General features: G+C 33.9%; 1 protein-coding gene across 1 annotated transcript; it reads right to left on the reverse strand.

Moving 5' to 3' along the window:
• Positions 1–4,366: 4,366 nt before the first annotated feature.
• Positions 4,367–6,346, reverse strand: LOC120151605 (CASP-like protein 1D1). The gene is made up of 3 exons (XM_039164002.1): positions 6,069–6,346; positions 4,810–4,927; positions 4,367–4,603 (listed from the first exon to the last, which is right to left on the reverse strand). The coding sequence occupies exons 1-3, from the start codon at positions 6,317–6,319 to the stop codon at positions 4,382–4,384; spliced, it is 591 nt and encodes a 196-aa protein (XP_039019933.1). The 5' UTR covers positions 6,320–6,346; the 3' UTR covers positions 4,367–4,381.
• Between the last annotated feature and the right edge of the window lie 8,300 nt (positions 6,347–14,646).

Here is a 14,646-nt window from a genome sequence, read left to right on the forward strand (position 1 = left end):
AAAGCAGAACCAGCACATGATGAACAAGAACCAGAGAGTTCTGAAGCTCCAACAACTCATCAATCAGATCGTGTGAGAAGACGTCCCAATTGGCGCTCAGATTATGTTATAGAAGGTAATATTGCATACTGCCTTTTAACATAGGACGGTGAGTCATCAACATACCAGGAGGCAATAAACAGCTCAGATGCTTCACTATGGATGATGACGATGTAAGAGGAAATTGAAGCCCTTCATAAAAATAATACATGGGACCTTGTGCCACTACCACAAGGAAGGAAGCCAATTGGTAACAAATGGGTCTTCAAAATCAAGCGAAATGGTGACGATCAAGTTGAGAGGTATCATGCAAGACTGGTGGTCAAAGGATATGCTCAAAAAGAAGGTATTGATTTCAATGAAATATTTTCTCCTGTGGTTCGACTAACAACAGTTGGAGTAGTTTTGGAAATGTGTGCTACATTGAACTTACATCTAGAGCAGCTAGATGTTAAAACAACTTTTCTTAATGGAAATCTTGAAGAAGAGATTTACATGCTCCAGCCTGAAGGTTTTGAAGAAAAAGAAAAGAAGAACTTGGTTTGCAGGTTGAACAAATCTCTGTATGGTCTAAAGCAGGTGCTGAGGTGTTGGTATAAGAGATTTGATTCCTTCATTATGTTCCTTGGATACAACAAACTTAATGCAGACCCTTGTGCTTATTTCAAGAGGTCTGGTGATAACGATTTTGTTATATTGATGTTGTATGTGGATGACATGTTGGTTACAGGACCCAACAAAGATCATATTGAAGAATTGAAGGTATAACTGACTAGGGAATTTGAAATGAAGGAATTGGGATCAGCAAACAAGATTCTAGGGATGCAAATTCACCGAGACAGAAGTAATAGGAAGATTTGGCTTTCATAGAAGAATTACTTGAATAAGATATTGTCACGATTCAACATGCAAGATTGTAAGCCAATTTCTACCCCTCTTCCTATTAACTTCAAATTATCCTCCAGTATGAGTCCTAGCAGTGAAGAAGAGAGGATGGAGATGTCTCGAGTACCGTATGCATCAGCAGTGGGAAGTTTAATGTTCGCTATGATATGCACAAGACCAGACATTGCACAAGCAATGGGAGTGGTTAGTAGGTACATGGCGAATCCAGGCAAAGAGCATTGAAATACAGTAAAGAGGATCCTAAGATACATCAAAGGGACATCAAATGTTGCATTATGTTACGGAGGATCAAATTTACTAATCCATGGTTATGTAGATTCTGACTATGCGGGGGATTTGGATAAAAGCAAATCTACTACAGGATATGTGTTCAAAATTACTGGTGGAGCTGTAAGCTGGGTTTAAAATTGCAGTCAGTTGTGGCTACATCCACAACAGAGGCAGAATATATAGCAGCTACACAAGCCAGTAAAGAAGCAATTTGGTTGAAGATGCTATTGGAGGAGCTTGGGCACAATCAAGAGTATGTCTCTCTGTTTTGCGATAGTCAAAGCGCCTTGCATTTAGCAAGGAATCCAACATTTCATTCAAGGACAAGGCACATACGAGTTCAATACCATTTCATTCGTGAAAAGGTGGAAGAAGAGACAGTAGATATGCAGAAGATCCATACCAAAGACAACATAGCATATTTCATGACGAAGGCAATCAATGCTGATAAATTTACCTGGTGTCGATCCTCTTGTGGCCTGTCAGAAATGTAAGCAACATGAAGGTACAAGGTAGAAAGAATGGTGTGAAGATATAATTGTTCCAATTAAATCTTCAAGTGGGAGATTGTTGAAAATTCAACTTAACATGCAAGTTGATGGAAACCTTTCGGTAGACAAAAAAATCTTTCGGTGCATGTGCATTAATTGGCACCAAATTGTTGATTTTTGGACAATGGCTAAATCATAATTTAGTCATTAAACTTTAGGATATTTACAAATTAGTCCTTAGGTTTCAACTATAAATACCCTAGCTCATTTAGCTTCAAAATCGTCCCAAAGCATTCTAGCTTTCTTCCAATACTAGAGAGAAGTTAGAGAGTTTCTTGAGAGTTGTTTTCTCTTTTTTATCAAGAGAGAATTATCATTGTTTTCTCCTTGGTAGATCGAGAGAGGTTGCAATTCATATTTTCTCGTAGTGAAATTCTTCTACCGTTGCCCGTGGTTTTTACCCTATATTATTTAGGGGTTTTTCACGTAAATTTTGTGTCTTCTTTATTTTCATTTTTATTTTCTCAAATTATCAGTTGCGATTTTGCTCTATCCGATAGCCGTCTTCCGCAACACATTCCGTGTTGGTGTTGGGAATCAGATAGATGCTTCTTCACTAGCTCTGCATATCGGTTCATTGCGTAAAATGATTCGGGGGAGAGTTCGGAACCATGGGTAGTTACTTGGAAAATGGAGGTTCCGCAGCATATACGGGTGTTTCTCTGGTTCGCTTTACATGATCGGCTCCTCACAAATGCCGAACGAGTTCGCCGCCGCTTATCCTCCATGGATGTTTGTTCGATTTGTAATGGGGGTTTGGAAGATTTGGACCACGTTCTGCGTCGTTGTAATACAGCGATAGAGGTTTGGAACAAAATTATTCCTGCTGCTAATATGCGGATTTCTTTCTCACCCTTTCGTGGGGATTGGTTTGTTGAAAATATCAAGGCCAATGGTTTGTTTCTAACGGAAACATTGGCCTATTTGATTTAGCATCCTTTGTTGGCTTTTGTGGAAGGAGCGTTGCAACAAGATCTTTGATCCAAATTATTTCATGAAGGAAGATATCATTGTTAGGTGTAACCGGTTGGTAGAGGAGACTTTACAGGCCATCATTCCAGTAGGGGTGCGAACCACGTGTGAGCAGTCTTCCCAGGACATTGGTTAAAGCCGACGGCTGGTTGGGTTAAAGCGAATTCTGATGGTGCCGTCCGGTCAAACGATAGTATGGTTGCCGTAGGTGGTGTATTGAGGAACTGTAATGGTGATTGGCTCGTAGTTTGGGCAGATGTTCCGTGCTTGTCGCGGAGCTTTGGGCTGTTCACGATATCCTTTTATACGCTTGGAACCTTGGTTATAGACAGATTGAGATGGAAACGGATAACCTCGAGGTAACCAAGATTTGGTCAAATACATCTGATGCCTTCGTGGTGATTCGTTGGTGGATGCCTTGCTCGAGTTAAAGGAGCGGGATTGGTCTATAAAGATGCGTCATATTAGCCGGGAACAGAATCATGCTGCTGATCGCTTGGCTGCCCTCAGCCGTGGGGCTCCGTTGGGAGTTCAGGAATTCTTAGTGCCACCGAGAGAGTCGGAGGCTGTTTTCCTGCTGGATAGCATGATTTCTAGCTAGTTTGCTTTGTCTGTATTAGCAAAAATAAAATTGCAACAGCCAATTTTTGCAACAATTAAAGATCAAATTCATACATGAATTTGTATTGAGATGTTTAGTTCAACTATCTAATTAGACACTAAAACTTAAATAATAAATTAATTTTTAAAATTAAGTTTTGGACAAAACAATATTTAATTGCCGAAATGAACATTAAAATCAAGTTTAATATCAAAAATATATATTTACGCATTAAAATACAACAATTATATCTTAAATTTAAACGGTGACAAAGTTATGCTCTGTGACGGTGGAGAATTTTTTTTCTTTTTATTAAAAAATATATAGAAAGATAAATAAGATTAAAATTAATACTTATTTAGGCCTCAATTTAATTTATTATGATTTTACTCTTTTTTATTGTTAATTAAATTTTGTTCCTTTAGATTGGCACTCTAACTTCATCTCTGATTTTAAAAGTAATGAAAAGACTAAAATTATATATGAAGTTGATCAAAGGACACGTTTTGTGCTCAATTTGCATTTTTCGATCAACTTTATTTATCTCAACGTCGTAAATAAGAATGACCATTTTACTTAGATTCCACGAAATTTGACTTGACTCGATTTGATTAGATCAATTATTTATTTCAAGAATCTGAGTTCGAATAATTTTCTAAATATCAAAATTAGATAAAATCGAGTTTAGATTTAAAATTGTATATTGTTGCAGATGAATCCGGTAAACAAACCTTTGATCAATATAAGAAGGTTTTATAACGAGGCCTTAATTTTTGTTTTTGGTTTTGTTTTGTATGTGTATGCAGTCGAATACAATACAATACACTTCGTTAGAAAAAAAAACAACAACAAACCCTTGATGGATATTGCATGGCTCATTAAATCATTTTAATTAATTTATCTTATTGTATATTTCATGTCAATAAAATTGACTTGAAATTTCTAGTCCATTTTGAATTCCTACGTGGTTCAAAAGATGAACACGCGCACACAGTAAAAACCAACATTCTCAAACATTGTTGAAATTCAGACACAGTGAAGATCAACGAATCTTTCTGTAAAGTGTGGAGGTTGAGGTCATACTGAGCAGCACCAGCAAGATGGCGGCGAACAACGAGAGCGCCACCGCGCTCCCGATGTTCCGGCAGAACGTGTCGAAAGTGTTGCAGATCTTGTTCCACCGGACGTGGTTGTTACCTCTTAATCCGATGTAGGCGACAGCTCCGGCCGCGCCTGTGGCCGAGGCAACGATCCCCACAAACACCTGCATCATATGATCAGAATCGAAAACAAACTATCGAACCGATTTAATCGATTCAACCGGATTAAACTTGGCATATGCAGTTAATTCGATTATCTTCTTTTTCAATGTTTTTAGTTCGATCAACTTTTTTGTATCGAAATTTTAGAATCGAACTAACTGAATATTACATATATATGTAAATTTTGATTAAAACTCTGTGAGCTTACCACGTCCAATAATGCAAAGAGGAGCAAGATGGATTTGGTCTTGCGAGAGGCCAAAATAGATGCCACAGTCGTAATAATGCTGTATAAGCCCGTTAGCGATAATGCTGCTACAAAGTATCTGCACAAACATTATTATTATTATTATTCAATATCAGCAATCCAAGGGTAGTTCTGATGTACGACAGTTTTTAATATACGGCTAAGGAAATATTTTATCGAAAATGTTAATAATTTTTTTAACATTTCTGGTAAAGCGCTACCTAAAACAATATTTTTTAACCGGAAATGTTAATTTCGCTAACTAATTTTCGGTAGAACCCAATATTAACATTTCCGGTAGAAAAAAATAATGTTTTAGGTAGCGCTTTACCGGAAATATTAAAAAAATATTAACATTTACGGTAACGTCTTTTCTTAACTGTATATTAAGACTATCGTACCTGAGACATCCCATAATCTAATATTATTGTATATTATATATAATTAAACTTGAATATGAGCAGAGGTAAGCAAAATTTGATTCTAAAAAAATCAATTTTCTTGATTGGAGTTAAAAATTTGATTCAATTCGACTCAATTTCTGATTTTATAAATTCGATTCAAAATTTTAAAATAAAATTTAAATTATAAAATAGGACTTTCAATAACTCAAATTTTTTAGTAAGTGGATTAGGTTTTAAGTTCGAGTTATATATAGATGAACAAATATGAAAAAAATATGTATATTGCATTTGAAAAATATGAGAAAATGTATACCATATATGGTTATAGAAAACCATTTAAATTGAAATCTATTAATATGGTAACATTATAAATATTAATAATTAAATTTAAACAATTTTATTCGACTGAAATTTTTTTAAATGAAATTTAATTACTTCAAGTTTTGGGTAAACTACACGTTTAGTACCAAAACTAGTAGTTTTTGTCTGTTTTAATAACCAAACTTTTATTTTTTTTCAAAATTATACATAACATGTAGTTTTTGTTTCATTTCAATACCTGTTAAAAACTTAACGTAAAGTTTTTTTTTAAAAAAAGTTGAAAGTTTAAGTATTAAAATAGACAAAAAAACTAATAATTTAGATACTAAATACGTTAAAATTTTAACAATGAATATTAAATGAAACAAAAATAAAAGTTAGATATAATTTTTAAAAAAAAATAAAAGATTAAAGATATAATTTACATTTTTTAACTCTACTCAACTTAATCAAATATTCAGTTATTATTCAGCTCGATTCATAAATTAGACTTACATGAAGGCAGGTGAATGGTTGAACTTGGCTGAGAAAGGCACCCGAATATTAGGCGGTAAGCCTGGCACCGGAACCATCTCCGATTGCTTGCTGGTAACCATCACCACCACAGCACTCAAGGAGGCGGCAAACAACAACACCCTAAGCACAACGTCGAGAGGAGAATACCTGGCGGCGTCCGCCACTGGCTGCAGAGGCGCCGCTTCGGATGCCGGTGTCGAGGCGGTGGTGTGTTTATCTGTGGATTCCATTTCTTTAACTTCCCAGAAAGTCGGCAAATGGAGGGAGGGGTTGACGAAAACAGATGAAGATATGATATTTATATATGAAATTTGAGGAAAAAGAAAGAAGAAAATGGTTGTAATTGCCTGCACGCAAATAAAAATTGATTTATGATTTGGAGGGTTGAATATTTGAACAGCATGTTAGCTGTTCGGCTGGATTTTCCTTCGTTTTCTCACTGCAAATGCTTTGTGGATGATTAATTTATTCAACGTTGTTTTGTCATTGTATTTGTCTGCATTTGCATAACTTGAAGGACTATTCGGATACCACCGGACTTTAGGTGTTGTATCGTTTATATCACTGTACTTTTAATTTTGTTAATTATAGCATTAAACTTTGATTTTGTTTTAATTATACCACTAAATCGTTAAATTGTTAACGACATGATGATGTGACTGATGACTACCAACGTGACTCACGGCTACCGATGTAGACACCTTACCAAAACAACATCATTTTTTATATGATTGTTAGCGATTTAACGGTCCATTGGTATAATTGAAACGAAAAATTAAAGTTTAATGCTATAATTGATAAAATTGAAAGTTCAGTGGTATAAACGATACAACGTCTAAATTTTAGTGGTATAAACGATACATTTTCCCTTATTTATTATTAAACTTTCATTTTTTCTAATCATAATACTAAATTTTAGTTTTGTTTTTAATTATGCTACTAAGCCGTTAAAATTCAAATGGATTGGTGACGCGATTATTGATGCATAAAATGACATCATTTTAGGCACTGGACTATAAGATGATTTAAAGAATTCGGGGTATTTGTCTGAAAGTTTGAACGGTGAGAAATATTATTTCAAAAAGATGAACAACATACATTAAAAATAGTGTCATCGAATGGCCATCAAAGGAGATCAAATTATTAGCACGTTAAACTTTTAAATGGATTCTCGTCAATTTTGAGTGTATTTTGTGAAAACCAATCTTATAATAAGAAAAAGAAGTGAAATACATACATTTTGATACTTGTTATAAAAGACGACCGCTGTTGGACGATGGTTAGTTGACAATGGTGACCGAAAAAGTTTAGTGTCAAAAAACTAAATTTTTTTAATGATAAATTCAATATATCTTAAAATTCAATGTCTAAAACGACTTTGTTCTGGACACCAATAGTCACACCAAAACGATGTTATTTCATGATTTTGTTCATATCATCATAGTTATGAGAAGATCCGTCTACGTCATCGTTCCTTTAAAATTTAACGACTCAGTGATATAATTGAAATCAAAAATTAAAATTTAGTGCTATAATTAAAGAAAATAAAAGTTCAGTGAAATAAGTAATACATCACCTAAAGTTCAATAGTAACTTGTGCAATTTATTATAACTTTTTACTTTAAATTTAATTATAAAAGTAAATTCTTATTTACAAATTTTTTAAAGATAATTATATTGTCCAAATAATTTAATTGAAATGTCAAGATTTTAAAAAATAATAATTAGTTTTAATGATACACAATTACTCATAAAAAATAAAGGGTGAACTATGCATTTTGTACCTAAATTATCAGTTTTAGTCTGTTTTACTTCTTAAACTTTTATTTTTTAAAATCATACCTAATATTTGGTTTTCATTTCATTTTAGTACCCAACATTAAAAACTTAACGTATTTAGTACTTAAACTATCAGTTTGCCCGTTTTAGTTCCTAAACTTTCATTTTTTTTCAAAACTTAACTTTAAATTTTGAACGGGACACTGAAATGAAACAAAAACAAAGTTTTTTAACGACGTGGTACTAAAATGAAACAAAAATTATACTTTAGGTTTGATTATGAAAAATCTAAAAGTTTAGGAACTAAAATGAGTAAAAATTGATAGTTTAAATACTAAATACGTAATTCACCCAAAAATATATCATTGGTATAAATTTATACATGATTGGGGAAAAAGATCAAAAGGTAGATCATAGGCAGAATGTTAGGATTTGAAGAGGCTCAATTTGAACAAACGAGAGAGTTGCAAAGGGGGTGAATAAATAAAAATGAGTTTAGGGAGTAAGGAGATAAAAAGATAAGACAATTGACACAAGGATTTATAGTGGTTCGACTTATCAACCAAGTCTACATCCACTACCTCCTCACTTAGGATTTTCTAAAAAAATCCACTAATTTGTTCTTTCTTTTTAAAGGATCAAGAGATAACCTTTACAACTCCATATCTTTTGAATTGGCTAAGATAGAACCAAAACCCCTTTACAAAAGGTAAAAAGAAGTAAACAAATAAACCTCTCAAAGGTAGGGTGTTTATAAGAATTCAGCTCACACAAACACAATATTTACAAGAGAAATAAAAATAAGAATGAAAAACTCTTCTCTTGTGTTTGATTGCTTGGATAGGTGTTTCTAACCCTTCTTCAAGTGTCCTCAACTTGTATTTATATGTTGGATTGTTGTTGTGGTCGTTTCTAGCCGTTGGGAGTGTTTTGGAGCCGTTGGGGATCAAATTTCGTGCAAAATAAAGCTGCCCAGAACATAGGGTATCAATACTCCTAAAGGGAGTACCGATACTACCTTTGTTATATTTAAATCAAATAGCTATTACTAGCCGTTTGGGGCCTAATGGTATCGATATTATGCCTATAGTATCGATATTACTATGTAGAGTAGTATTGGTACCCCTTTGGGTATCGATACCATTTTTTGCATTTTAGAATTTGAGTAATGCTGGTAATATCGCTACTACCTAGTGAGTATCGATACTTTCCTTACCTTTGATATCGGTACCATATGAACAGTATCGATATTGTTCATTAGGTATCAATACTGTAAGAACAATATCGGTACTACTTGTCCAGAAAAATGTTTTGTGCTCAATTTTCAAGATAAGAGGATTTGAATTATTTTTGAAAGCTTTGAATAAATTCAATTCAAGTCCAAAAACATTTTGCCTTAATTGTTATATCAAAATATAGTTCAACAATCTCCCCATTTTTGATATAACAAAACATTTGAAAAATATTTTTTGGCAAAACTCCCTTTTAGTAAAATATTTAATGAAAAAGATATCAATTGTTTGGAAATATGTGAAAATGTTCAGCTCCCCCTTTTTCATTAAGAAATTGAATTTTGCAAATCCATTGATCACTTGGAAATGTATATATTAAGGCAAGCAATTATGTGCAAGTATACACAATCGAATCAAGTAATAAAGGGTAAGTGAGTTATCGTCTCCTCAGGAATTGGTCGGTTCTTTTTAAGTTTCACCACAACCAAAACTAGTTGTCACAAGCTAATTCCTGAAGTCTTGTCAAACTAGAAAATTGTTAGTAATAAAATAAAGCAAGAAAATATTATAAAGTATGGTTGCAGAAAAGTTTAGTCGAGGCTAAATAAATATGAAAAACTATCGAATAAATAAGGCAAAGACAAGCGTTGATTTAAATATATTCAAAACAACCTCACATATTCAGACTTTTCATGGAGCACTCATGCTAATCTTTTGTTATGGAAAGTAATTATTCTAAGTCTAGAATGAATTGTTATGATATGCTTAAGCTGTCCGACAGGATTACTGAGTTTTCTTATATGGTTGTTATGATAATAATACTCAGCGTTAACTACAACCCTTGGTTTGTCAGACTGTTGTTGTAGCAATACCTCTCAACGTGAACTATAATCGTTGTCTATCCTACTATGGTGTCTATCCCTTTTAGTCGATTGAAACCCTCTCCTTATCTCTAAGGTAGACAAGTTAAAACATCATCATCCCAGATCAATTCCATTGTTCATGTAGATCTATCTTAATTCTCTCGAATCTAAGAATTAATATCTAGACAAACGAAACTCTCTCGAAGCTCTTACATTGTCAAGACGTGTTTCACCTAGACCTCAGGCAGTCTCTTGAAGCTCTTACAGTGTTAAGGAAAATTATTTAAACAATGAACAAAACAGACATGAGCAAAATCATAATTCATCATTCATAAAACATAAAGTAATTGTTTCAACAAAACAAAGATTAACACCAAGTAAAGCAGTTCATGGTGTTGTCAAAAAGTCAACCAAAGTATCATCGTTTTACTACAACCCCAAACAAAGTAAAGAAATTAAGAACAAATGAAGAACGACTCCCAAAACCAGGGGCTCTGTCGTGATATCTCTGATCAACACTGTGCCTGCCCTGGCGGCCATCCTCTCTCGAGGCCTGACTGACGCTCTGCTATAGCCTAGCTATGGAGGACAATAAGAACGGTCAGTTGGAAAACAGTGGAGAAGTACTACAGTTGCTTGCTCACGCTTCAGTTAAAACTCTTCTTACTTCCTTACCTTCGTTGTTTAGCGGCTGTGGCTGGGTATTTAAAGGGAAATATCCTAGGGTTCCGTATAAGTGAAGATTCCCTAAATATCCGTTATTTTCTTGTCCGGGCTAAAAAAGGAAAGTCGGCTAGTTGTTGTCAGAATCTTGAGGGCTTGCTTGCACGTGAGGGTAGTCATACAGCTGGCATGTGACATAGGCAATTCGTTATATCTGCTTCAGACTTGCAAGATAAACCTTGCCTTGATGAGATAATTTTGCTCCTCGCTGTCTTTATATTCCCCATTCCACTGGCTCTTGCGAAATACTTTGTCGCGACTGAAATGTTATTCCTTAGCTAATTTTTTGCACATACATAATCCACACAGGCCCTTTCTCCTCGGCAGCATCAGTCAATCCAAATAAATGTTGCCTAAACAACACTTATCCACGACAAACAAATATAACCTAAATGCAACTAATATGTTGTGTATACTTTATTTAGACGAGCAATAACTTAAGTAAAAAGACTAGAAATAGAGTCTTTTTATGGAGTTATCACCCATACTTCTCCCCCCTTTTTGTTATATAAAAATAATTCAACTTTAAAGTTCTAAAATAACTTTGGAGAGTAAGTGTTAAATTTTATAATAAAATCATTTGAAAAATCAAAAGCTCCCCCTCAAAAAGTGCATTCCAAACAAAAATTAGCTTTAAAATCTTGACACTTGAACAAAATTGAATTTCAACAAAGAGTAACAAACATGTTAGTAGCACATGAAATTCAATATATCGAAGTCTAAAATACTTTATGCAATACCAATAATTGAAATTAAGTATATGTGCATAAAGCTTTCAAAAATGTTATGCATTTGAAGAATTTGATATCAATTGTTTCAGAGATATATTTAACATTTAAAACATTTAAATTTAGGTCAAAAATTTAAAATTTATAAAAACAAAGCTTTGAAAAGTTGATATCAATTGTTAGAGAGATGACATTTTCATTGAAAATCAATTTTAACTAAAATTCATTATGATGAACTAAAAATTATGAAAAATCATTAAAAATTTAAAATCTTCATCATAAAACGTTTTCAACATACATGAGATGGAAAAAAACATTATTTAAGATCGAAACTCATGTATGCTTAAAACTAAATGAGCAACCAAATAATCAAAATCAAAAGCATTAAGCTTAGAGGTTACCCATTCATTTTCAAGTGTGGGTAGAGCATCTCAATTTCTTCATTTTCATCACCATTGCTCCCACACACCTACAAGAGACATTTATTTGGATTTTGGTATCCAAATTCCTTTGGATCCTTGGACGTTAGTTTCAATGCCCCTTGTTCACTTAGGAACCCATACTTGTCTAATTTTAAAAGATTTTAGTTTCTTTATGGGACAAGTATGTTCCAAATGACCATAAAAATGACAATGTGAGCAGTTTTCCATTTTTAAACATAATGAGTTGTTTTTAGAAATTAATTCTTTTTCTTTTGTTAAGCTCTCAAGCTTAACTTTCAAATCAAAATTTTCTTTTTCTAAATCATTGATTTTGATTTTTGAAATTTCTAAATTATTTTTCTTCATTTTGATTTTCAAAATCAACTTTGGTTTTCAAAATCAAATCATTTTCAACTTTAAGTTTTGAAATTAATTTCTTATATTTGGAATTTATGGTCTCAAATTCCAAATACAACTCATTATAAGCATCTTATAACTCATCAAAAGAATGTGAATTTAAATCATTTGAGTTAGAAGATACCATTGAATATCCTTCAATGGCAATGAGACATAGGTTGGCTACTTCACCTTCATCATTGGAGTCATCTTCATCACTCTAAGCTGCCACAAATGCCTTTTTCTTTGATTATCCCTTCTTCTTTAGGAGACATAGGTTGGCTACTTGACATGCCTCGTTCTTTGACAATTGAAGCACACCGGGGGACCCTTATTCTTGGTTGATTCATGCTTCACTTCCTTGGAAGACATGAATCTCTTGAACTTTTTGAAGAGCTTGGCCATCTCTTCTTCTTCATCGTCTTCATCCACCTCTTCACTTGAATCTTGATAACTCTCATTGGTGGACTTGAAGGCAATGCATACCTCATTCTTCTTCTTGTTTTGCTTCTCTTCATCTTCCTTCACCATCAACTCATGAGTGAGAAGAGAACCAAATAACTCGTCGAGAGTGAGAGACTTTAGGTCTCTAGCTTTGATAATAGTCTTCTTCTTCGATTGCTAAGACTTTGGAAGAGAGTAGATCATCTCCCTCACAAGCTTCTCATTAGAGATTACTTCTCCAAATCCCTTGAGACCGTTGACAATCATGAAAAATCTATCCGTTATAGCTTTGATGTCTTTATCGGGTTTCATCCTGAAATTCTCGTACCTATGATTGAGAAGACTTATCTTGGTTTCCCTCACTTCATCGGTTCCTTCATGAGTGACTTGGAGCTTATCCCATATCTCATTGGCATTGGAACAAGATGAGACTATTCCATATTCATCTGGGCCTAATGTACAAAAGAGAATGTTCACGACCTTAGCATTGAGTTGGAAATTCTTCTTCTCTCCATCACTCCAATCGTCTATCTCACCGGTTGGAATTGTATGACCTTTCATGATAGAGTTCCAAGCTCCTAGATCGTTGGCTTGAATGAAGAGCATCATCCTATTATTCCAATAGGAATAATATTCTCCATTGAAGTAGGGTGGCTTGTTGAACGGTTGTGAATCTTCAATATAGTAGGCACCGGAGGTTGAAGCCATTTTTTTGTCAGTTGTGTCAGGAATCGGAAGAGCTTCTTCGAGGATCGTCTCAAGGTAGTTAAACCTTCTAATGAGCCAAGTTCTGATACCAATTGTTAGGATTTGAAGAGGCTTAATTTGAACAGCCGAAAGAGTTGCAAAGGGGGTGAATAGATAAAAATGAGTTTAGAGAATAAGGAGATAAAAAGAAAAGACAATTGACACAAGGATTTATAGTGGTTCGACTTATTAACCAAGTCTACATCCACTACATAAGCTCCTCACTTAGGATTTTCTAACAAATCCACTAATTTGTTCTTTCTTTTTAAAGGATCAAGATATAACATTTACAACTCTCTATCTTTTGAATTGGCTAAGATAGAACCAAAACCCCTTTACAAAAGGTAAAAAGAAGTAAACAAATAAACCTCTCAAAGGTAGGGTGTTTACAAGAATTTAGCTCACACAAACACAATATTTACAAGAGAAATGAAAATAAGAATGAAAAACTCTTCTCTTGTATTTGATTGTTTGGATAGATGTTTCTAACTCTTCTTCAAGTGTCCTCAACTTGTATTTATATGTTGGAATGTTGTTGTGGTCATTTCTAGCCTTTGGGAGTGTTTTGGAGCCGTTGGGGATCAATTTTCATGCAAAATAAAGCTTCTCATAACATATGGTATCGGTACTCCTAAAGGGAGTATCGGTACTACCTTTGTTATATCTAAATCAACTAGCCATTACTAGCCGTTTGGGGCCTAATGGTATCGATACTACTATGTATAGTAATATTGGTACCCCTTTGGGTATCGGTACCATTTTTGCATTCTGAAATTTAAGCAATGCTGGTAGTATCGATACTACCTAGTGAGTATCAATACTTCCCTTACCTTTGGTATCGGTACCATATGAACAGTATCGGTATTGTTCATTAGGTATCGATACTGTAAGAACAATATCGGTACTAGTTATCCAGAAAAACGCTTTGTGCTCAATTCCAAGTTAAGAGGACTTTGAATTGTTTTTGAAAACTTTGAATAAATTCAATTCAAGTCCAAAAATATTTTACCTTAATTGTTATATCAAAATATAGTTCAACACAGAATTTGTGAATATTATATTTGTTCATATTTTGTGTAATTTCTTCGCCGGTACAAGTTGGCTGCTGCCTATCATCAAACCATTGACTTTGACAGCACGGGAAAGTTTAGTTTGCACGACTGAGATTGCGTTCAAATGCTGAAACCATTTTTATAAACCAATTTAATCTCATTTCTTTATTC

Source organism: Hibiscus syriacus, unplaced genomic scaffold (assembly GCF_006381635.1).
Source record: "Hibiscus syriacus cultivar Baekdansim isolate YM2019G1 unplaced genomic scaffold, ASM638163v2 tig00002799_pilon, whole genome shotgun sequence".
Taxonomy (NCBI): Eukaryota; Viridiplantae; Streptophyta; class Magnoliopsida; order Malvales; family Malvaceae; genus Hibiscus; species Hibiscus syriacus.